General features: G+C 46.2%; 1 protein-coding gene across 1 annotated transcript; it reads right to left on the bottom strand.

Moving 5' to 3' along the window:
* Positions 1 to 1,476: 1,476 nt before the first annotated feature.
* On the bottom strand, positions 1,477 to 13,918 carry LOC114808670 (proteasome assembly chaperone 4-like). Its single transcript, XM_029056462.2, has 3 exons — positions 13,638 to 13,918; positions 7,491 to 7,566; positions 1,477 to 1,670 (listed from the first exon to the last, which is right to left on the bottom strand). The coding sequence occupies exons 1-3, from the start codon at positions 13,812 to 13,814 to the stop codon at positions 1,549 to 1,551; spliced, it is 375 nt and encodes a 124-aa protein (XP_028912295.1). The 5' UTR covers positions 13,815 to 13,918; the 3' UTR covers positions 1,477 to 1,548.
* Positions 13,919 to 22,351: the final 8,433 nt, after the last annotated feature.

Here is a 22,351-nt window from a genome sequence, read left to right as displayed (position 1 = left end):
CAAAATGTGAAGAGACATTGGCAGGGTAACGCATGCTTCATTTTTTTCTCCCCCCATCGGCTTCCAGTTTCCAATAGTACTTCTATTGCCAAACAAACACTGTAAATAACAAAACGCAAGCCAGGGTAAGGAAAACCAGTGATGAGTACACCGCTGTTTCGAGAAGTCGTTCTGGCTTGACTCAGTAGGGCTGCGGGGGAGAGGGAGAGCCAGGGCCGTGGCGCATTTTGGTCACTGACAGAAACAAACAAAAGGAAGAATTTCCCCTCATCACCACCACTTCCTAAAGCCAAACAATACAAAGTCACCGAACTGGAAGCAGAAGTGCCATTAAATGAACTTTGTGAATGTTACATCACGTGGCGCCTCTAGATGGCGCACAAGTGCCGGGAGCACTCCCGCACTTAAACATTTTTAAGAGAAAAACCACCTCATTTTAATGTATTTGTGTAAAATGTTTGGGAGAGGAGTACCTAGTGTGTTATGTCTAGTTAATGAGAATCTCTGCCCCCTTCCCTCTCTTCCCCATTTGTTTTTGATGAAATTCTAATAAAAAAGATTTGTGTTACTGTTTGTTTTGACCATGATTAATGAGTCTGGTGGTGCTTAACTCATAGCACAAGCTTAAATCAAGTACTGAAACTGTCTTACGAGCTAAATATCTGCATGATGTTACATCTGTTGTACCTACTGAAACTTTGTAAATGTACAGAAATAAAATCACGCTGCCCAACTGGCTCAAAACGTTTCAGGATGTGTCCTTCCTCCTCAATTGGGGGACTTGCTGACGCCCGGCAGACTAATTAACAACAAATGTAATGCATACGTACCTTCCACTGTCTTCATACCTGAATCGATCAGTCGGTGGTATTTACTGAGTGCTTACTGTGTGTCGATCACTGGAACTAAGCGCTTTTAGATTACAATATAAAAGAAGTGGCAGATGCTCCAAAAGCTTAGTCTAGAGAGATAAACTGAATAAACTAAAATAATCTGTGTAGCCTAACTTTACACAGTAGAAATGCTATGTGTCAATGACAACAATTTCTGCCTAGCACTGGACATGCCCACTAGGTTATTCTCTTGAGTGAAATTTCATAGCTGGCTGGAGTTTCATCTTTAGAAGTTTTTTCTTGATGGGAAGAACTACCCTCCACCTTGGAATCTTCCTAAATGATAGCCACGTTCCAGGCCGTGACTTTGGACACGGACTGTCAATTAGGGGCTGCACTCTGTCTCTTTCAGGTAGAGACAAAGCATTTACCTGAAAGGAGTAGGGGTTCAGACTTGGAGGGGCCCCAGGGGATCCAGAGTACAGGGTTGTAGAAAGCTTGATTTTTTCCTACTGCATGAAAACAAAGGCTAAGTCAAAAAAAAATGCTGTCCTCCATCAACCAACTAAGGAGGGCGTGGCTGGTTCCTAAGACTATTCACCATACTAGCAAATCACAAGCAGTATTAACTCTGAAGAGCACCTTCATTGCAAAATCCACATGATTTATTTAAAAACACAAATATACACAAGTTGCAGTTCACCATATGCTACCACTAGAACTTCACGGGGAAAGCCTCCATTTCTTCCTTGATCCTGTTTTCTATGAGTAATGTGAAATTGCAGTCTGTATTTTGAAGAATGTAGCTGACAAACACCTGTTTTTTAGTCTTCCTGGCTACAAAGAGAAACAAATTCACACAAACGTAAGTGAAAGCCCTAAATGACTGGTGCTGCAAAGAGTTACACAGGATCCCAAGAGGAGAATTCTTTGTAAATGAATGAAAGAAATATGAATGATGATGGGGTTGACTGAATCAAACTATAAAGTAAGATTCTAGCCCAGATTCCTGAGGCATAGCCAAGGGTTTGGATTGCTTCACTCCACTCCTTGTCAGGATGTGCTGAGACCAATTCAGACCCATGGTGGCTCACTTGACCAGGGTCTAATAAGTCAAAGGCAACCGAGGAAATAAGGCAACTGCTTCTCCTTTCTAGGACTCCTTTGTAGGGGGGTTTTACAGGGGTCTGTAGCTATGTAGGAAACCTGTGCCTGGGGGTGGAGGGGAGTAGCTTCCCTGGATAGTTGACTCCCCACTAAATGCACTGGTCTTTGACATCACTTATCCAGACACAGAGGGCCAAATTTCACTCACTCCTGAGTCTGAGGAGATTCCCTTTAAGGGAAAGGATCTACTTACTGTCCCACAAACATCCCTGCGATTCCCAAGCCATTCCTCCAAGAAAAGGGGATGAGAACTATCCACTTCCCTTCCCCACCTGCTGTTAACCCAGATCACGGTGGTGGGTTTTTTTTTGTTTGGTTTTTACTTCGCTGGGTAATTGCAACATCTCCAGCAAGTTGGTTAGGGACCAGGGGTCCTGGAATCACCTTTTTGACACCATTCCCCACCTCCTCTATTTCCACTTCTGGCTACCATCCTGGAAGGACCTCTCCATCTCATTAGGCAGCTTTCCTCTGCCAAGGTCCCTGCTGAGTGACCTTAGGCAAGTCACTTAATATCTCTGGACCTCCGTTATCTCATCTGTAAAATGGGGATGAAAACTGTGAGCAACATGTGCGACATGGATTGTGTTTAACCTGATGAGCTTATATCTACCCCAGCACTTAGTAAAGAAGCTGCACATAATAAGCACGACCCAAATACTGCAAAAAAAAAGTGATCATGAAGCAAAGAAGGCCCTGCCCCCTTTGAAGGGTAAAAGGTCAACAAGCAGCCAATGGCAGTGGAAAGGAATACAACATTTTTTTCTTCCAAAAAGATGATAGTCATGAATTCACAATAGTAATACATCTTTGCCCTTATCTCGGTGAAAACTCCAAGCAATAAAATTCAGAAAAAGTTCATCATCATTAGAATTCACAATGGTATTTACTGAATGCTTACTGTGTTCAGAGCACTGTACTAAGTGCTTGGGAGAGTACAATAAAACAGAGTTGGTAGGCACATTCACTGCCCACAAGAGGCTGACAATCTAGAGTCTATTTTCTACATCTCTAAAAATCACCTACATCAGAGGAATTGAAGCTAGAATGCTACACTTCAAAAAAAGCACCCTGCTGAATTATAAAAAAGGACTACTGCCTTTGCAGATGAAATTCTGCTAAGTCAAGTGTAATTTAGGCAACTTATCAATTGGTCAATGGTATTTATTGAGCACTTATTGTGTGCAGAGCACAGTATTAAGCACTTGGCAAAGTACAAAAGAGCTGGTAGACACATTCCCTGCCCACAAGCAGCTTACAATCTAGAGGGGGAGGCAAACATTAAAATAAAATTTCAGAGAGGGAAAGCAGCAGAATATAAGGATATGTTCAGAAGTGCTGCAAGGTATATCAAGGGCTTAAGGGGTACAGATCCCAGGCTATAGGTGACATAGAGGGGAGGGTGGGTAGGGGAAGTGAGAGTTTAAATCAGGGAAGACCTCTGGGAGGAGATGTGATTTTAAGAGGACTCTGGAGGTGGGATGGGTGATCTGTTGGATATCGACCAATCAGTCAATTTACTGAGCACTTACTGTGTGCAGAGCACCATACTAAGCTCTTGGGAGAGTACACTATAAAGGACATGTTGGTAGACATGTTGGTAGACATGTTGCCTGGCCTTAAGGAGCTAAAGGATATGAACCGGGAAGGAGCTGAAGTCAGATGGAACACACGGACAAAGGGTTGGCGGCGAGATAGACTAGATCGAGGTTTAGTTAACGTACCCGCGGTATCTGGGGTTGGCACTGTTTTGTTAAAACAACCTTCCCTTCTCAAGGGTTTAACAAACAACCAAAATACTTGATTTTTTGCCCCCTGTGGAGACAACTACTCTTCCCCATGGTAGTTAGTTCCTGCTGTGTTACTATATTAAAGCTGTAAACAAAAAGGGTTTCTTACTGTAGTCCTATTTCCATCCCCCACCAGGAAGCATCATCTACTTGATGAGGGCTGTACTTTCTCTTCCTTATAATGAAGCTTTCATTATATGCCCTTCTAATTTTTCAAGGTTTCACCTATAATTTCTTTTGCAAAGATGATTCATTCTGGTTTATAAATCACAATTAGAATCATTACTTATAGTCCAGCTCCATCAGCTGCTCATTTCCCCATATACCACCATGAACCAGGAATAACTGGTTCAAATCATCCAAACTACAGAGGCAGTGGTTCTTTTGTATAATTAATATTCCCATCACCAAAAATACATGGATTTCGGTGGCCTCGGATTTTATTCATCTACCTGAACTTTTTGTTTGATTAGCTAAGATAGCCATGAATTCAAGAACACGACACTTGGGCTCATTGTCCTTGCACGAACGCTCCTCTATAGCAAGGGGTTAACATTGGGACCAAATGTTATTTGGGACATTTGAGAAGCAGCGTGACCCAATGGAAAGAGCACAGGCCTGGAAGTCAGAGGACCTGGGTCCTAATCCTGACTCTGCCTATCACATACATGGGCGGGTCCCATAGGTTAGCCCACATTTTTCTAGAGGGAGCGGGGCGACCCCACCCCCTAAACACATTACCAGACACCCTCCAATCCTTCAGCATCAGGGTTAAACTACGTGGCCCTTCCCCAGCCAGCAGAGCCTAACCAGCCCAACTGGATAGGATGGGCAAGGCCAGAGAGAACAGTCACCTCCCTCTCTGGCCCTGGTGTGGGGGCATGTTCATGATGCCTTGCCTGACATTTCATTGGCCATGTAATAACACAGACGGGAAGAAAAACAACATGGAGGGCTAGAAATACTTGCCTCCTGCAGTCATGGCTAATGTGTGGCTATTTCACAGGAGAGCCAAAATAACATGTTGGGCTTTTGCTCTAATAGTCACTACAAAAGCAAATGCATTCTTTTTTTAAAAAAAACCTCCCATTACATTTTCATATGCATGTCCTTTAAGTAGAAAAATTATAAACAAGGCAATTCATGCCTCAGGAAGGATATTCAGCTTTAATGGAAAAATCTAACAGAGTTTCCCACAAAACCAATTTTATTTTCCTCAGGAGAGCCCTAAAAATGCTCACCACTATTCAAGAGCCCTGTTCAACTAAAGCATTATCATCTCTGGGACTAAGCCTCTGGTACCCAGACTCTATCAGAGCTCAGGGAATATATGGTAAAGTCACAAGAAATGGAACAGACGTATGTATGCCACCTGTTAGCACGAGACAAAAACTAAACAAAAAAACCCTCACCAGTAAAACTTCTCCACTTAAAAAGAGTATAAAGCTTTGGCTGAATATGTGAGAAATTTAAATTGTAGAATATAAGGCAGTTTTATTACTTTATATCCCCAAAAATATTATAAACTCTCATGGGTATCCCCCTCCTACCTTACCTTGCTGATTACCTACTTCAACCCAGTCGGCACACTTCAGTCCTCTAACACCCATTTATTCACTGTGCCTCAATCTTGCCTACCTCATCATCGACCCCTTGCCTAAATCCTCCCTCTGGCCTGGAATTCCTTCCCTCTTCATGTCTGACAGACCACCACTCTCCCCACCTATAAAAGCCTTATTAAAAAATCACATCTCCTTCAAAAAGCCTTCCCTAAGCCCTCATTTCTCCTACTTCCTCTCCTTTCTGCACTGCCTAAGCAGTTGGATCTCTAACCTTGAGCACTTGCTATTTACCCCACCCTCAGCCCCAGAGCACTTACGTAAATATCTGTAATTTACTTATATGAATGTCTGTCTCTCCCTCTAGATGGTGAGCTCCTTGTGGAAAGGCAACAGGTCTACCAACTCTGCTGTACTGTACTTTCCCAAGCTCTCAATACAGTGCTCTGCACACCATAAGCGCTCAATAAATACTACTGACTGATTGATGGGTGGGTTCATATACACCCAAGCCTCTTCCATCAGTGTTACAGTATCCACTCAGAAGACTTTCACCTCACATCTATGCCCCAGTACCGGTCAAGCTGCCATTTTCTTCCATCTTCAAGAGAAAAAACTTTCACTTGAACCACCTTTCTCTTCCACCCTTCTGACCCTCCACCAACGCCTCCCTGCCACCCCATGTGTCTGTGTGTCCCTCTCTCTCCTTCATTCGTATTTATTAAGCGCTTATTGTGTGCAGAGCACTGTACTAAGCAATTGGGAAAGGTATAACAATAAGCGGTGACAATCCCTGCCCACAACCAGCTCACAGTCTAGAAGAGGGGAGACGGACATCAATACAAATAAAAATACAGATATATACATAAGTGCTGTGGGGCTGGGAGGGCGGAAGAGCCAATGGAGCAAGTCAGGGTGCCGCAGAAGGGAGTGGGAAATGAGGTAAAGGGGGGCTTAGTCTGGGAAGGCCTCAGAGGAGATGTGTCTTCAATAAGGCTTTGAAGGGGGACGGGCGCAAAGAGTAATTGTCCGTCGGATTTGGTGAGGGAGGGCGTTCCAGGCCAGCAGCACGATGGGGTCCAGAGGTCAGTGGCGAGACAGGTGAGATTGAGACAGAGTGAGAAGGTTAGCGCTAGAGGAGTGGAGTGTGTGGGCTGTGTTGTAGAAGGAGAGAAGCGAGGTGAGGCAGGAGGGGGCAAGTGACGGACTGCTTTAAGGTTAATGGTGAGGAGTTTGATAAGGAGGCAGAGAGGCAACCACTGGAGATTTTTGAGGAGGGGGGTGACATGTCTCTGTCTCTCTCCCTCCCCCCTGCACCCCTTCCTAATCTCACCCCCACCCCACCACCTCTGCTCTAAACTGGCATGAGAGCGACCGGGCAGGCACTGAATTTGTCCAGGAAAGGTTCTGACCTGGAAAGGGGCTAAGCAACTTATGTTCCTAAATCTAGGAGAGGGAGAAGAGAGGAAAGCTCTTCTCACCATCCAAAACAATTTTTTTTAATGCTTATGTGCCAGGCACTGAATTAGGCACTGAGGTGAAAAGGATAGTCAGGTTGGATGCAGCCTCTGACCCCACAGGACTCATAGCCTTAATTCCCATTTTACAGATGAAGTAACTGAGGCAAAGAGAAGTGACCTGCCCGAGGTCACAGTGCAGGCGGAGCCGGGATTAGAACCCAGATCCTCTGATTCCCAAGCCCGTACTTTTTCCACTAGGCCATGCTGCTTCCTCACAACCATTCTAACCTACCCAAAGGATCATGAATTCTAAATGATCGGGGTTCACACATCTGCCAGATCCTCCATCTGCCTGTGGCTGAGCACATCTTCCCAGAGGATCATTTATACCCGTCATACAACTTCAGTCTCTACGCTGGCAAGCTCTCTGTGAGCAGGGTTCATCTCTACCAGCTCTGTTATAGTGTACACGCCCAAGCATTTAGTTCAGTGTCCTGCACTCATGAAGTGCTCAATGAATACCAACGGTTGACTGATTCAACCATGCCTTGGGCCTGCAAAGGTTAGGAAAGCTGAGGAGGCTGATGGACAGCACAAGCAATCAGTAGGACAGGGCTCACTTGAAAGTATATCAGATGCTAGCCAAGGTAAAGGGGGATAATCCCAGGAAAAGGTACCTACCTAACCGCTGAGCTTTTGAATTTGAGGTTGTGTCAGAAGCATCTCCAATGAGTGATGTAGTCAGGGGAATGGAGTCCTGGAAAATAAAAAGGCACGGATTTGTGACTTCTTCTCAATCGATCATATTTAACACTCCTTGTGTGCAGAGCACTGTACCAAGCACTTGGGAGAATACAACAGAGTTGACATGCATTTTCCCTGCCCACAAGTTTATAACTAGAGAAGGAGACAGACATTGGTATAAATAATTTATAGATATGTTCCTAGATGCCATGAGGCTGAGAGTGGGGAGACTACCAAATGCCCAAAGGGCACAGAGAGGTGAGAACGTTTGTGATGAAGCAGTGTGGCCTAGTGGAAAGAGCATGGGCCTGAGAGTCGGGGACCTAGGTTCTAATTACAGCTCCTCCTGCTGTGTGACCTTAGGCAAGTCACTTCTCTGAGTATGTTACCTCATTTGTAAAATGGGAATCAAGTACAGAGATGACACAGAAAGGACATGGAGCCAGGGAATAATAATAGTAATAATTAATAATAATAATGGTGGTATTTAAGTGTTTACTATGTACCAGACAGTGTACTAAGCGCTGGGTAATCGAGTTGAACAGTTCCTGTCCCGCATGGGGTTCACACTCTTAATCTCCATTTTACAGATGAGGTAACTGAAGCACAGAAGTTAAGTGACTGCCACTTGTCTGTGCAACCTTGGGCAAGTGACTTAATTTCTCTGTGCCTCAGTCACCTCATCTGTAAAATGGGGATTAAGATAGTGAACCCCATGTGGGACAAGGACTGTGTCCAACTTGATTAGCTTTCATCTAACCCAGCGCTTAGTACTGGCAGAAAGCACTTAACAAATATTGTAAAAAAAAATAAAGTCTACCAACTCTGCTGTGTTCTCCCAAGTGCTTAGTACAGTGCTCTGCACACATGAAGTACTCGAATACCACTGATTGACCGATACTTGCATGGAATTTAGGCAACTGTTCAGACCACTGCCTTTCTAGGACAAACTGCCAGGGCCGGGAAGTTGGAAGACTTACTCTATTTGTGACGGAACACGGGGGTGGGAGCTGGAACCCCTTAAGGAGAAGCTGTCTGAATCTATCACTAGCACAGTGTTAATCAGTAACAAGGCTGAACGGGCACTGGTCTCTCTTCCCTCTACAGACCCACCTTCCTCCCTCCCTCTCTCCATTCCAAAGGCAGCTCGTGCTGAAGGGCAAACGCTTTACTTAACAACCTTGACCCCATCCAGAGCACAGAAGAAAGGGTATTGACCATGGCTTTGCTGGCAAACGCCTGGAGGGCACGTCAACCACCTCGATAGCCAATTGGTTGAAAAGTCCTATCATCTCACCATCTAAGCCCTGGAGGCTGGTGATAAACGCTTGTTCCACAGCAGCAGAGTCGCTACCTGGAGCTCCAATTCACCTTATGACTGGGTTGCTTTCCACCAGTTTCATAGGGTCACTGGTGCACAACCGGGCTGGAGCTAAAATGGCAAAAAAAGGGAACCACAAACTATGGGCATAAATTACACGGAGACGCAGGGGGGTGAACTAGGTGACTCCTGGAGGCTCCTTTCTCACCTCCATCTCGAGGGGTGACTTTTCAGGAGGGATGGCCATGGTCTAGCAATGGACTGATGACTGGATTCTGAGCCCAGCAGGATGCAGGCTTCCATGGGGGGTTTGTCCGGTCATGCAAGCCTATCTGGGTTTGGCTCGCTGTGCTGTCAGAATACATCACTTCACCACTTGGGAAGACACAGGTTGTTAGCTAATGGTGGGTAACATGAGGCTGGCTTTCCCAAACAAGGAGTTTCTTAAGAACACGACCATCACATTATAGGAGAACCGAAGATCTATCTCAAAAGTCCTTTTTGTGGGAGGGGAAGGTTAACGGTATTTAAGTTCTTGCTTTTTAAAAAATGGTATTTGTTAGGAATTTATTATGTGCTAGGCACTTTATTAAGTTAAGCACTTACAAGCTAATCAGGTTGGACATAGTCCCTCATAGTCATTCATTCAATCATATTTATTGAGTGCTTACTGTGTGCACAACAGTGTACTAAGAGTTTGGGATAGTACAGTACAAAAGAATAACCAGACACATTCCCTCATGATAGGCTTAGGGGAAGGCAGACACTAATGTGAATAAAGTAATTTATAGTCAGTCACCAAATCCTGTTGCTTCTTTCTTCAAAACATCTCCAAAATCCACCCGCCCTCTTCATCCAAAACGTCTCCTAACTGGTCCAACAGCTTGTCCTATCCTCGCTCAACTACTGCAGCCCTTTCTGGCTCCAGTCCAAACTTCATTCTGCTGCCTGGATCTTCAGAAACATTATTTTGTACACATTTCTAATCAAAGATATTTATTGTGCTTAGTGGAAAGAGCACAGGCTTGTGAGTCAGAAGTCGTGCGTTCGAATCCCAGATCTGCCACTTGTCAGCTGTGTGACTTTGGGCAAGTCACCTAACTTTTCTGGGCCTCAGTTACCTCATCCTTAAAATGGGGACTAAGACTGTGAGCCCCACATGGAACAATTTGACAACCCTGTATCTACCCCAGCGCTTAGAACAGTGCTTGGCACAGGGTAAGTGCTTAACAAACACCATCATTATTATTAAAGTTACAGATATGCCTAACAGTGTTCTGGAGGTGGGATGAATATCAATTGGTTAAAGGGTTCAAATCCAAAGAGTACCTACTGTCCCACTCCTCAAATTCTCCAATGGCTGCCATTCTTCTCTGCATTCATTCGTTCGTATCTGAGCACTTACTGTGGACAAAGCACTGTACTAAGTGCTTGGGAGAGCATAATAAGAGATATTCCTGTCCACAACGAGCTCGCAGTCTAGAGGGGGAAACAGACAGTAATATAAATAGATAGATAAATAGATATATTCGTAATGGGAAGGAGGATGAATGAAGGAGCAAGTAGGAGCGGTACAGAAGGAAGTGGGAAGAAAGGAGAGGAGGGCTTAGTCAGGGAAGGCTTTTGAGAGGAGATGTGCCTTCAATAAGGTTTTGAAGGGAGGGAAAGCAATTAACTTTCTGATCTGAGGAGGGTGGGCGTTTCAGGCCAGAGGCAGGATGTGGGCAAGAGGTCAGCGACGAGATAGACGAAATCGAGGTAAGGTGGGAAGGTTAGCATTAGAGGGACGAATTGTGCAGTCTGAGTTGTTGCAGAGTAGTGAGGTGAGTTAGGAGGGGGCAAGGTGGTTAAGTCCTATAAAGCCAATGGTGGGGAGTTTGGGCATCAAGAAGAAACTCCTGACCACTGGTTTTAAGACACACAATTAGCTCTGTGCTCCTTTCTTATCCCCACTCATCTCCCACTGCCACCCCGCTCACAATCTTCACTCTTCTCCAACTAACCTCTTTGTGCCGTATTCTCATCTCTCTCGTCACTGCTCTCTAGCTCACATCCTCTATCTTGCCTTTGGACAGCAAGGTACCACAACCAACCCTGTCTACCAACCCTGTTTCATTGTACTCTCCCAACCGCTCAGTACAGTGCTCTGCACACCGTAAGTGCTCAATGAATACCTTTGATGATGGAATTCCCTCTCACTTCCACTTCAAGTCCAAAAGACCAAAGTTTGCCCTATCTTTAAGGCCTTTCTGCAGATGGACATATCTTTAAATTATATATTATAAATTATATATTATAAATTATATACTATAAATTATGTATATTCATTACTGTCTACCTCTCTAGACTACAAGCTCTTTATAGACCGGGAATGTGTCTACTAATTCTGTTGTATTGTAGCCTCCCAAGCGGTTAATAAAGTACTCTGCACATTACTGCACTCAATAAACACCACTGCTTGCTTGCTTTATCCCACCTCCTCCAGGAGACCTCTTCATGAAATTCACCTCCCTTGCTCCCCTGTCCCTCCCCTAATGTTGTTCTACTAATCTGCGGCTTCAGATCACCACCACAGTACGCTTCCTCCACTCCTGTGCTTGAGCTACACAGTGCTGCAGGTAGAAATCTAGGTGCCTAGCTGACTTCTTCCATATCTGCTTTAATTCTGTCCGCTCCTCCAGCCGATAATACTTCTTCATCCTTACTGACTCCAATACCCACTACCAGCTACTCCCTTCTCAAATCCCTTGTTCCCTCACCTTCCCCATCTCTTTCCCCTAATAACCTGGCCACATTCTTTATCAGTGGAATTGTGACCGTCGGGCTTAATTTCCCTCCTCTCCAGCAACCCCCTCCTGCTGCCAATTAGACTGTAAGCTCGTCGATTAGACTGTAAGCCCGTCAAAGGGCAGGGACTGTCTCTATCTGTTACCGATTTGTACATTCCAAGCACTTAATACAGTGCTCTGAACATAGTAAGCGCTCAATAAATACTATTGAATGAATGAATGCCCCTCTTCTACCCTCCACTTTCCCAGCAGTATCTCAAGAGATCGCCTGCATCCTCTCAAAATCTACCCCCTCTATCTGACCCCATCCCTTCACACCTTACCAAAACATCTGTCCCCTCCTTTCTCCCCTCCCTGACCCGCAGCTTCAACTGTTCACTTTGGCTTCTTCCCCACTGCTTTCAAACATGCTCATGCTTCCCGTATCCTGAAAATCAAAACAAAACAAAAACACCTCTCGACCCCACGACTCCCTCCTACCACTCCTCTCCAAACTCCTTGAGTGAGTTGTCCACACCCACTTCCGCTCCTCCAATTCTCTCCTTGACGTCCTCCAATCTGGTTTCCACCGTCCTCAATGCACTGAAACTGCGCTCTCTAGAGTCACCTCTGACTTCTCAAATCCGACAGCCTCGATTCTAGCCTAAGTCCCAATCTCTCAACTGCCTTAAACATTGTGGACCTCCTCCTTGAATCATTAACCGACCTTGGCTTCACTGTTACTGTCCTCTCCTGGTTCTTCTCTCTGGCTCCTTCTCAGCCTCTTTCATGGGCCCCTCCCTTGTACTGGGCTAAGCGCTTGGGAGAGTACAATACAAAAACCAACGGATACATTTCCTGCCCACAACCAGCTCACAGTCTAGAGGCAACGAGCTCACCATCTCGGTCATCTTACCTGTAAAGTGGGGATTAAGACCGATGCCCTATGTGGGTCAGGGTCGGTATCCAACCCGATTACCCTGAATCTACCCCAGTGCTTATAGCACAATGCTCGGCACATAGGAAGCGCTTAGCAAATGCCACTATTATTAGTATTATCCTCATCTCTGTTGCGATAAAAAGCATGTATCACTTTCAGACTGGGAGAAGGTTTGCTATAAGGCATGGAATTAGCTACGTCTGGGCTCGGGCTCGGCCACGTTGGACTCTTAGCCCAGGGAAAAGGTGGCATTAGCCAGCAATCACCAAGACGCTCCACGGCCTAGACCACAGGTGTTCACACTAATGGCTAGTGCTGTTTCCTCCCCCCATGCCGCCGCGTGTTTTTCCCTGATCAGCCTCTCCCTCTCACAGCGTGCCTCACTTCAGCCCTACTCCTATCTGGCACTCCCACCCTCTCCAGACCTCCCCGATCACATTCCTCCCCTGCTGAAAACCTGCTCCTCCAGGAGGCCCTCTTCAACTCCTAGCGCACCAAGCCATATCGTCCCGTCACCCACTTATGTACAGTTTATATACATATACGATGCATTTTTCAGACTTGAGCTGTGATGCTTTTTCCTCCTCGTTCTACCATTATACACAAAGACATACGTATGTGGAGTGGGCGCCTCTCTCCCATTAGATTGCGACCTTTCCGAATGCCCGGGATCCACGCGTCTGCACACAAGAAGCGCTCCATAAGCAGGCGAAACGAAGGAGGAGCCCGCCTGGGATGGCTCCGGCCGCAGCCCCGGCCAAGGCGGGGTGAGGGGGCAGTGGACGGAGGGCTCCGGCACGGCAGCCTTAGAACTTGGAAGCCAGCGCTCAGGACGGGGCTGGGCACATAGTAAGCGCTTAACAAATAGCATCAGCATCATCACCCCCGCAGCCTGGCGCGGGGCCAACCGTCCTCAGGGGGTAGGGGAGGCTCCGGGGGTGAAGGGGGTTAGGGGACACCCCACCCAGCGCAACCTGCCCCTCCCCACCCCCACCCCGCTTCAAACTGCCCCACGGGGCCGGCGGCTGCGGGGCGGCGCCGGCGGGCGCACTCACATAGCGGCTGCACATGGCCACGGCGAGGTTGCGCAGGCTGGGCGCCGCTCCCACCCACAAGAAGAGCGAGTCGGTCAGCTGCATGACATGAAAGTGGATGAGCTGCTCCCAGAGCCTGGCGCTGAAGTTATGCAGCGAGATGCGGCCGCCCGGCCCGGGCCCCGGTTGCTCCTCCATGGCGGCCGGGACCGGGGACTGTCCTCCGCCCTCTCTTCCGCGCAGGCGCCGGCGCCAGGCCAGAGCAAACGATGCCCGAGAGTCACTGCCCGCACTTCGCTTTCGTTTTCCTGCGGGGAGCGGCCGGGGCCGGGGCCGGGGCCGGGGCCGGGGCCGGGGCCGGGGCCGGGGCCGGGGCCGGGGCCGGGGCCGGGGCCGGGGCCGGGGCCGGGGCCGGGGCCGGGGCCGGGGCCGGGGCCGGGGCCGGGGCCGGGGCCGGGGCCGGGGCCGGGGCCGGGGCCGGGGCCGGGGCCGGGGCCGGGGCCGGGGCCGGGGCCGGGGCCGGGGCCGGGGCCGGGGCCGGGGCCGGGGCCGGGGCCGGGGCCGGGGCCGGGAGCAGGAGCAGGCTCGGCCGCTCATTCCTTCGATCGTCTTGATGGAGCGCTCACTAAAATCAAAATAGATAAATGGTGGTATTCGGTAAGCGCTGGGGGATACGAGGTGATCGGGTTGTACTATGTGCAGAGCCCGGTGCCGAGCGCTCGGCGGAGGACGACAGAACAATAAACAGATACGGGTCCTGCCCACAACGAGCTTACAGTCTACAGGGAGTTTATTTAAATGGCTAGCTTCCCCTCCCAAGCCTTTTGTGGGCAAGGATCGCGTCGAAGAAGAAGAAGAAGAATGGCGGTGTAAGCCCACAAGAAATACACTGAATGAATGATCGTATCAACAGATGAGCTCCCCAAGAGAATAAGGTGCAGGGCGAGAAGAGTAGAGGACCCAGAGAGAAGTCTTAGGGGACGCTAAAGCCTAAGGGAGGACAAGCCAGCAGAAGAAATGGAGTGGAACTCCTCACCATTGGTTTCAAAGCAATCACCTTGTCCCCTCCAACCTCACCTCGCTATCCTCCTACTGGAACCCAGCCCGCACACTTAGCTCCTCTAATGTTAATCTTCTCAGTGTCCCTCAATCTCGTCTATCTCGCCGCCGACCCCTCGCCCACATACTGCCTCTGACCTGGAACGCCCTCCCTCCTCCAATCCGACAGGCAAGTACTCTCCCCTCTTTCAAAGCCTCACTGAAGGCACATCTCCTCCAAGAGGCCTTCCCTGACTTAAGCCCTCCTTTTCTAATAATAATAATGTTGGTATTTGCTAAGCGCTTACTATGTGCAGAGCACTGTTCTAAGCGCTGGGGTAAATACAGGGTAATCAGGTTGTCCCACGTGAGGCTCACAATCTTCATCCCCATTTTACAGATGAGGGAACTGAGGCACAGAGAAGTTAAGTGACTTGCTCACAGTCACACAGCTGACAAGTGGCAGAGCCGGGATTCAAACTCATGACCTCTGACTCCCAAGCCCGGGCTCTTTTCCACTGAGCCACGCTGCATCACCCTGACTTGTTCCTTTTATTCATCCCTCCAGCCCCAGCCCCACAGCACTTATGTATAAATCTGTAACTTATTTATTTATATAAATGTCTGTTTCCCCCTCTACACTGTAAACTCATTGTGGTCAGGGAAAGTGTCTGCTTATTGTTCTGTTGCACTCTCTCAAGTTCTTAGTTCAGTGCTCTGTATGCAGTAAGCATTCAGTAAATACAATTGAATGAATGAGTGGATACTGTTATTATTAGTGATAATAGTAGTCATAAAAATAAAACATCTTTAAAAACCTACTGACACATCATGGCCATTTCTAAGATAATTTTACTCTAAAACACTTGTGAGAATTTGGCTCGTTGATTTTGCAGTGCCTGGGCATATCGGTATTCAACTCATATATTAGCAATGAGTTCAAAGGCGGGAAATTCATTTCCATCCTCTTTATCATGCAGTCAACAGCCATTTCCTGAGCACCAACTCTGAACACAATGCTTTTGTGCACCCAGTATGGACTTAATAAGGTACCATTGGGTCGAATGATGGATTCCTTGCTGGCAAACTGTAGCAGTAACGCAAAGTTCACTGCCAGCCGGTTTGGGTGCTTTTTACAGTATCCAAAGCAAGAGAAAGAAACTTGAAATACTCCCCCAATCCACTGAGTGGCACATGGAAAAGGCTTTTAGAACAAATGCTACATAGGAGCCTGAACATGAAACACTTCTTAAAAATTATTTTAAATATTTGTTAAGCACTCATACTTTGTGACAGGCACTGTACCAAATGTTGGGATAGATACAGGACAACCGGGTTGGATCCATCTCATATCCCACTTGAGGCTCACAGTCTTAATCCCCATTTTCCAGATGAGGTAACCGAGGCCCAGAGAAGTGAAATGACTTGTTCAAGGTCACACAGCAGACAAACCGCAGAGCTGGGATTAGAACTCAGATCCTCTGCCTCCCAGACCCCTGTTCTTTCCACTAGGTCACCCACTGCTTCTCAAAGACAAGTGACTGAGCCTCAGAATTTTTCTTTCTTTTTCTTTTCCAGCATCTCATGAGATGGAATTTTCCACCTGGCCTAAATTTGCAGAAGCATCAGCTCATATGCAAGAAGAGTGAAACCTGCCATCTCTCCATAAAGGGTAGATGGAGGAGGAAGAGAGGAAAGGGGTTGAGGGGACAAAATAGGGAGAAAGGGAGGAGAAAAGGAAACAAACTACAAACTACTTTAGATGATTTCCCCAGAATGAGGAGGCAGACTAGAGAGATGATATTTCTGGGTTTGGAATGGAGCTTAATCCAGTGTGAGTCCCATCCTAGATCTAGAATAACAGGATTTGAGATGACCGATAAAACCTTAGAACTGTTTTCAACTTTCACATCCCCATTGCCCAGGAAAATGCTGTTGCACAAGGCAGCAACATGAGTCATTAATTTATAATGAAATTCTACATTCCAGATTCAATTTAAAGATAGACTTCAGCCTTCTCTCCCTGCAATTTGTTTTGTCCCGCCTATTCTCTGTTAAAACCTTTTTACCATATATGAAAACATATTAAAACCATTCTTTTAATACTTGCAAACTATTTCCTATTTTGAGGATCTATGTACAAACCACTGGGGGTGAAAAATTTTTCTTGGAAAAATCCTGAATTCCTGATATCATCTCTGTTAGAGCCCAAGGCAATATACAGTAGTAACCTCCACTTCATTTACCTTGTGTGCCTGGGTTAGGTTAAATTAGAATTTTAAGATTAACATCTGTGTTCTTTAACAGAGGGTATTCTCAAAGACAAAAGTAAATACTTAAGCTTTTGAATAAAATGTTATAACCTTGTGCTGTTTTTCCCACTAAGGAAATATTCCTAAAGACCTTTTGATCCATCCTCCAACAGAAAACAGAAACAGGTGGTAAGAAGTGCTTTCTGATTTTTAACAACTCTCAAGATTCCAAGTCAAGGGCACAATACCTGAAAGACGCTGGCTGACAAAGCCCATTTGAAAACCAGGTGCTATGGATGGAAATCAATTTCTCTTTTTTCTTACTTGTCAAGACCTGCATCCATTGCTCAGCTTTTCCCACACTGGTGGTACTGAAGACATAAGAGAGAATTTCCTAATAACTAGGGTTGTAAAACATGGGACTGAATTACAAAGAGAGTTTTCTGAAGGTCTTTAAAAATAATCAAGCATCTTCCTCCTGAGATGGTTGAAGCCCTTTCCAGCCTCAAGATTCTCTAATGCTATGCAAAACCCAATTATTCTGTGAGTCTATGTAGTCAGTCAGTCAATTGTATTTACTGAGCACTTACATGTGCAGAGTATTGTACTAAACCCTTGGGAGAGTCCAATATAATAATATAACAGAAACATTCCCCGCCCACAATGAGCTTACAGACTAGAGGGGGAGACAGACATTAATTTAAATAAATAAAATTACAGATATGTACATAAATGCTGTGGGGCTGGGAGGGGGAATTAATATAGGGAGCAAGTCAGGGCATTGCAGAAGGCAGTGGGAGAAGAGGAAAGGGGGTCTTAGGGAAAGTCTCTTGGAGGAGATGTGCCTTCAGTAAGACTTTGAAGGTGGAGAGAGTAATTGTCTGTGGGATATGAAGAGGGAGGGCATTCCAGGCCTAAGGCAGGACGTGAGGGAGAGGTCAGTGGTGAGGTGAGTTAGAGGAGATTGTTGTATCGTACTCTCCCGAGTGCCTAGTGCTCTGCACAGAGTAAGCACTCCATAAATATCATTGATTGAGTTTGAGGTCAAAGGGGAATATTGCCCCTGGAATTTTGGGTAGGTGACCATAGATAAGTCTAGTTTAAAAAGGATTGAAATAGGAAGGGAAAGGAAGCTCACTTTTATTAGACCTCATTTTTCTATGGTATTTGTTAGTGCTTCCTATGCATCAAGCACTAAGGTAGATACCAGTTAATCAGATTGATTACAGTCCCTGTTCCACATGGGGCTCACAGACTAAGTAGGAGGAAGAAGAGGTATTTAATCCCCATTTTGCAGGTGAGGAAACTGAGATCCAGAGAAGATAAGCAACTTGCCCAAGGTCACACATCAGACAAATGGCAGAACCTGCATTAGAACTCAAGTCCTCTGGTTCCACTAGGCCAAGCTGCTTTCTTTCCATCTAATTTTTCCTTTGCTCTCTTACCACCCGCCTTTCAACCTCACCTTTTAGAAGTGTTGTCATTCTCCCCTTGTCTAGGCTTTTTCTTACTCCTTTTTACCTTGAGGAGCAGCATGGCCTAGTTGAACGTGCACACCGAATGAGCCTGGAAGTCAGATGATCAGGGTTCAAATCTCAGTTTTTCCACTTGCCTGTGTGACCTCAGGCAAGTCACTTACCTTCTCTGTACCCCAGTTTCCTCTTCTTTTAAATAGGGGTTTGACACCTGTTCTTCCTCTCCCATTTACCATGTGTCCCATGAGGTATAGAGACTGTGTCTGATCTTATTATCTTGTATCTACCCCAGTGCTTGGCACATAGTAAATGCTTAACAGATACCGCAATTATTATTATAATGACCCAGCCACCTTCTTCTTAGACCATTTGCCTTCTTGATTTTCCTCCATCGTCATTTCCCTGACCGAGGGTGGGGAAGGTCCCTTTCTCCTTTCTCTGTATATAAAGAACTCATAGGAAATTCTCTAAGCATGATGCGACCTGCCAAAATAGAGGGTGCAGAAACAGGACTAGGATATAAGATCTTGATGCCCTAGGAAGAACCTTGTTTAAAGAACTGCTCAGTTTTTAAATTAGCATCCAAGCCAGCTGGTCCTTAACCTCCTTCCCCTTCATTTCAATAACATGTACAAGCAAGAAGTCTTTTGCAGCTGACACACTGTGTTCTTCAGTACACAAACGGAAAGAATTCTGGTTCCGACAGGTCATTCTGAGTGAAGCAGGAAGAAAGAAGACCATTCTAATCAGTCTGCTCCAGGATGTTAGGAGCTAAATGTGGATGGAAACACATATTCCGACGTCATTGTCAGCTATGAAATAGTCTAGGATTAGGTTTTCCTAGAATTGATAATATCCATTTTTTTTACCCCCATGTCATTAATGTTTCTCTCATCTCACCACTCTTCCACACTCTGTCTATAGTGGTGCTGTTTCAACAGCTCATCATCCTAAACAGGTGTAACTGTGTGCATGGCAAAACTTGGTTGTGCTCCTTAAAAAATGGGGTGGTATCTTGGGGGTGTGTTTTTCCATACGAATTAGGCTCTGTTCCACAGCCTCTACAAAAGTAATGTGAGATACATTCACCTGTTAAATAAAATGATAAATGTCACAAATTCTTGTTTAACCTGCATTAAAGTGATTAGAAGAGCAACTTCACAATAATGAATAAATGAGTTGGAAGGTGATTAAGATTATTAAGTCTTTGCAAGAGACCACAGAATTAGAAGGTTGGGCAGAAGACTGTGATAGTGATTTTTTAATGTTAGTGAAGAAGTTAGATTAAATAGCAGGCTTCTTCTCTGCTTCTTAAAATGTGTTATAGCTGGCTAATTCCTTGAAAGGCAGTATGGCCTAGCAGAAAGAACATGGGCCTGGGCATCAAGAAACTTGGGTTCTAATCCCTGCTCTGCCACTTTCCTGCTGTGGGTTCTTGGGCAAGTCATTTAACTTCTCTGGGCCTCGGTGTCCCCATTTGTAAAATGGGGACTTAATATCTGTTCTCCCTCCTAACTAGAGTTTGAGCCTCATAAGAGACAGGGACTGTGTCCTACTTGAATATCCTGAATCTATCCCAAAACTTAGTACAGTGCTTGGCAATGGTAAGTGCTTAACAGATACTGCAATTATCATTATTTACAGCTGAAGATATTTGAGGCAAGAACTTTCTTGCCTTTTCCCTCATACCTCTTGCAAAGGTCAATCCCACACTCAGCTCTAATCCCCAGTCAAGCAATAGCCCATACTGCAAAGAACAAAACCAGTCCAGGTACCTAAAACTACCTTAAATATTCATATTTACATCTCCTCTGGGGCCAGAAAGGTCTCTGAGGCAAAATGATCCAGTAGGCATTATGAGATCCTCTGAAGACAGGTCAAAAAAAGAAAGTCGCTGAAGAGCAGCAACTTTGTGCTCCTTTGTTAAATCCTAAAGGCATAGCTCAAGTCTACTGGAAAGCCTTTTGATGTTTTATTGGAACTCCCAGCTGGCTAAGTTTACCTGTGACATGATGGGGCGGGATTCCGCCCGAGGGGCGATGGCAGAGGGTGAGTAGAACAAAGCAGATCTAGTGGAACTAGTTGAGACAGATCATTCAGTTCTCAGGGAGAGACCTAAAGGTGGAAAGAAACTCCTGTAAGTTTGCTAGGGAAGTGGGGCCAGGGGAAATATCTGGGTGTTTTTGTCTGAGCGTAGCAATACACCAACCTTTACAAAGTTTCAGGGATGAGGCTGGAACCTTCTCTTCCCAGCCTGTTACCCTCCTTGCAGGGCCACGTGACCTGGCCCAGCTTGCTTACTTTACGGAACCCAATTTACTGAAACTTGAAATATATCAATAGGCCCCTTCTTCTGGAAGGTAGCCAGGGCTGAGGCTGGATGAAAAGACATCCCAAGCAAGCACTGTACTAAAAGTACTGGATAGAAACAAGCTAATCAGGTTGGGCACGGTCCCTGTCCCACATGGTGTCTCAGTCTTAATTCCCACTTTACAGATAGGGTAACTGAGGACAGAGAAGTTCAGTGACTCTTCCAAGGTCCCACAGCCGACAAGTGGCAGGGTCTGGATTAGAACCCAGGTCTTTCTGATTTCTAGGCCTGTGCTTTATACAGTAGGCCATGCTGTTGTTATTAGAATGCTGGGAGGAAATTAGGGGATGCCAACATGAGCTTGTTTGGAAGCTGCATTACCCTCTCAGAAGAAACAGTTGTTTGCACTTCACCCAGCCTCCTACCCAGTGAGAACTACCATGCGAGTTTTCCTTTACATGGAGATATGCAAGAACACAACCCCTGCATTATAGAACAGGGTTCATTTGGGAGTTAAATTAAAGCTTTCAGGTGCCTACTGTTTCAGAGCCCATTAATTGACCCTGGGAGGATTTCAAACAGATGATCTGTTTAGGGTGACCACAGACAGCCCTTGGAACACTTAAAATTACACTGTTTTATAGTCAGAAAAGGTCCATCACTTCTTTTTAACTTTGGGTTTGATACTCAAGGGTTACCTGTGCCCTGAAATAGTCAACTGCCCTCCAGAGAAGCAGCATGGCTCAGTGGAAAGAGCACGGGCTTTGGAGTCAGAGGTCATGAGTTCAAATCCCAGCTCTGCCACTTGTCAGCTGTGTGACTGTGGGCAAGTCACTTCACTTCCCTGGGCCTCAGTTACCCCATCTGTAAAATGGGGATGAAGACTGTGAGCCCCATGAGGGACAGCCTGATCACCTTGTATCCCCCCCAGCGCTTAGAACAGTGCTCTGCACATATTAAGCGCTTAACAAATACCAACATTATTATTATTAGATTGCTCCTGCATATAGACTGGGGATTCAACAAATAGTCACTGGGAATGTCAGTTATGGTAATGTTATGTTCCACCTTCACATTATCGCTAAAATCCGCCCTTTCGTCTCCAGCCAAACTGCTACCACAGTAACAAAATCTCTTATCCTTTCCCTCCTTGATTACTGTGTCAGCCTCCTTGCTGCCTTCCCAGCCTCCTGTCTCTTCCCCACTCCAGTCAATGCTTCAGTCTGCTGCCTGGATCATTTTTCTACAGAAAAGTTCAGGCCATGTTTCCCCACTCCTCAAGAAACTCCAGTGGTCGCCCATCCACTTCTACATCAAACAGCAACGCATCACCATTGGCTTTAAAACACTCAATCATCTCGCCCTCTCCTACCTCACCTCACTATTCTTCTACTACAGCCCAGCCCAAGCATATCACTCCTCTAATGCCAACCTCTCACTGTACCTTGATCTCATCTATCTCGCCACCGATGCCTCACCCATGTCCTGCCTCTAGCCTGGAAAACCCTCCCTCCTCAAATCTGACGATTACTCTCCCTCACTTCAAAGCCTTATTGAAAGCAAATCATCTCTAAGAGGCCTTCCTAGACCTCTAAGCGCTCCCTTCCTCTTCTCCCACTCCCTTCCACATCACCTTGACTTTCTCATTCATCCCCCCTC

The sequence above is a fragment of the Ornithorhynchus anatinus genome, chromosome Y2 (genome assembly GCF_004115215.2).
Source record: "Ornithorhynchus anatinus isolate Pmale09 chromosome Y2, mOrnAna1.pri.v4, whole genome shotgun sequence".
Lineage (NCBI taxonomy): Eukaryota > Metazoa > Chordata > Mammalia > Monotremata > Ornithorhynchidae > Ornithorhynchus > Ornithorhynchus anatinus.
This window is presented reverse-complemented; position numbering and strand designations above follow the sequence as displayed.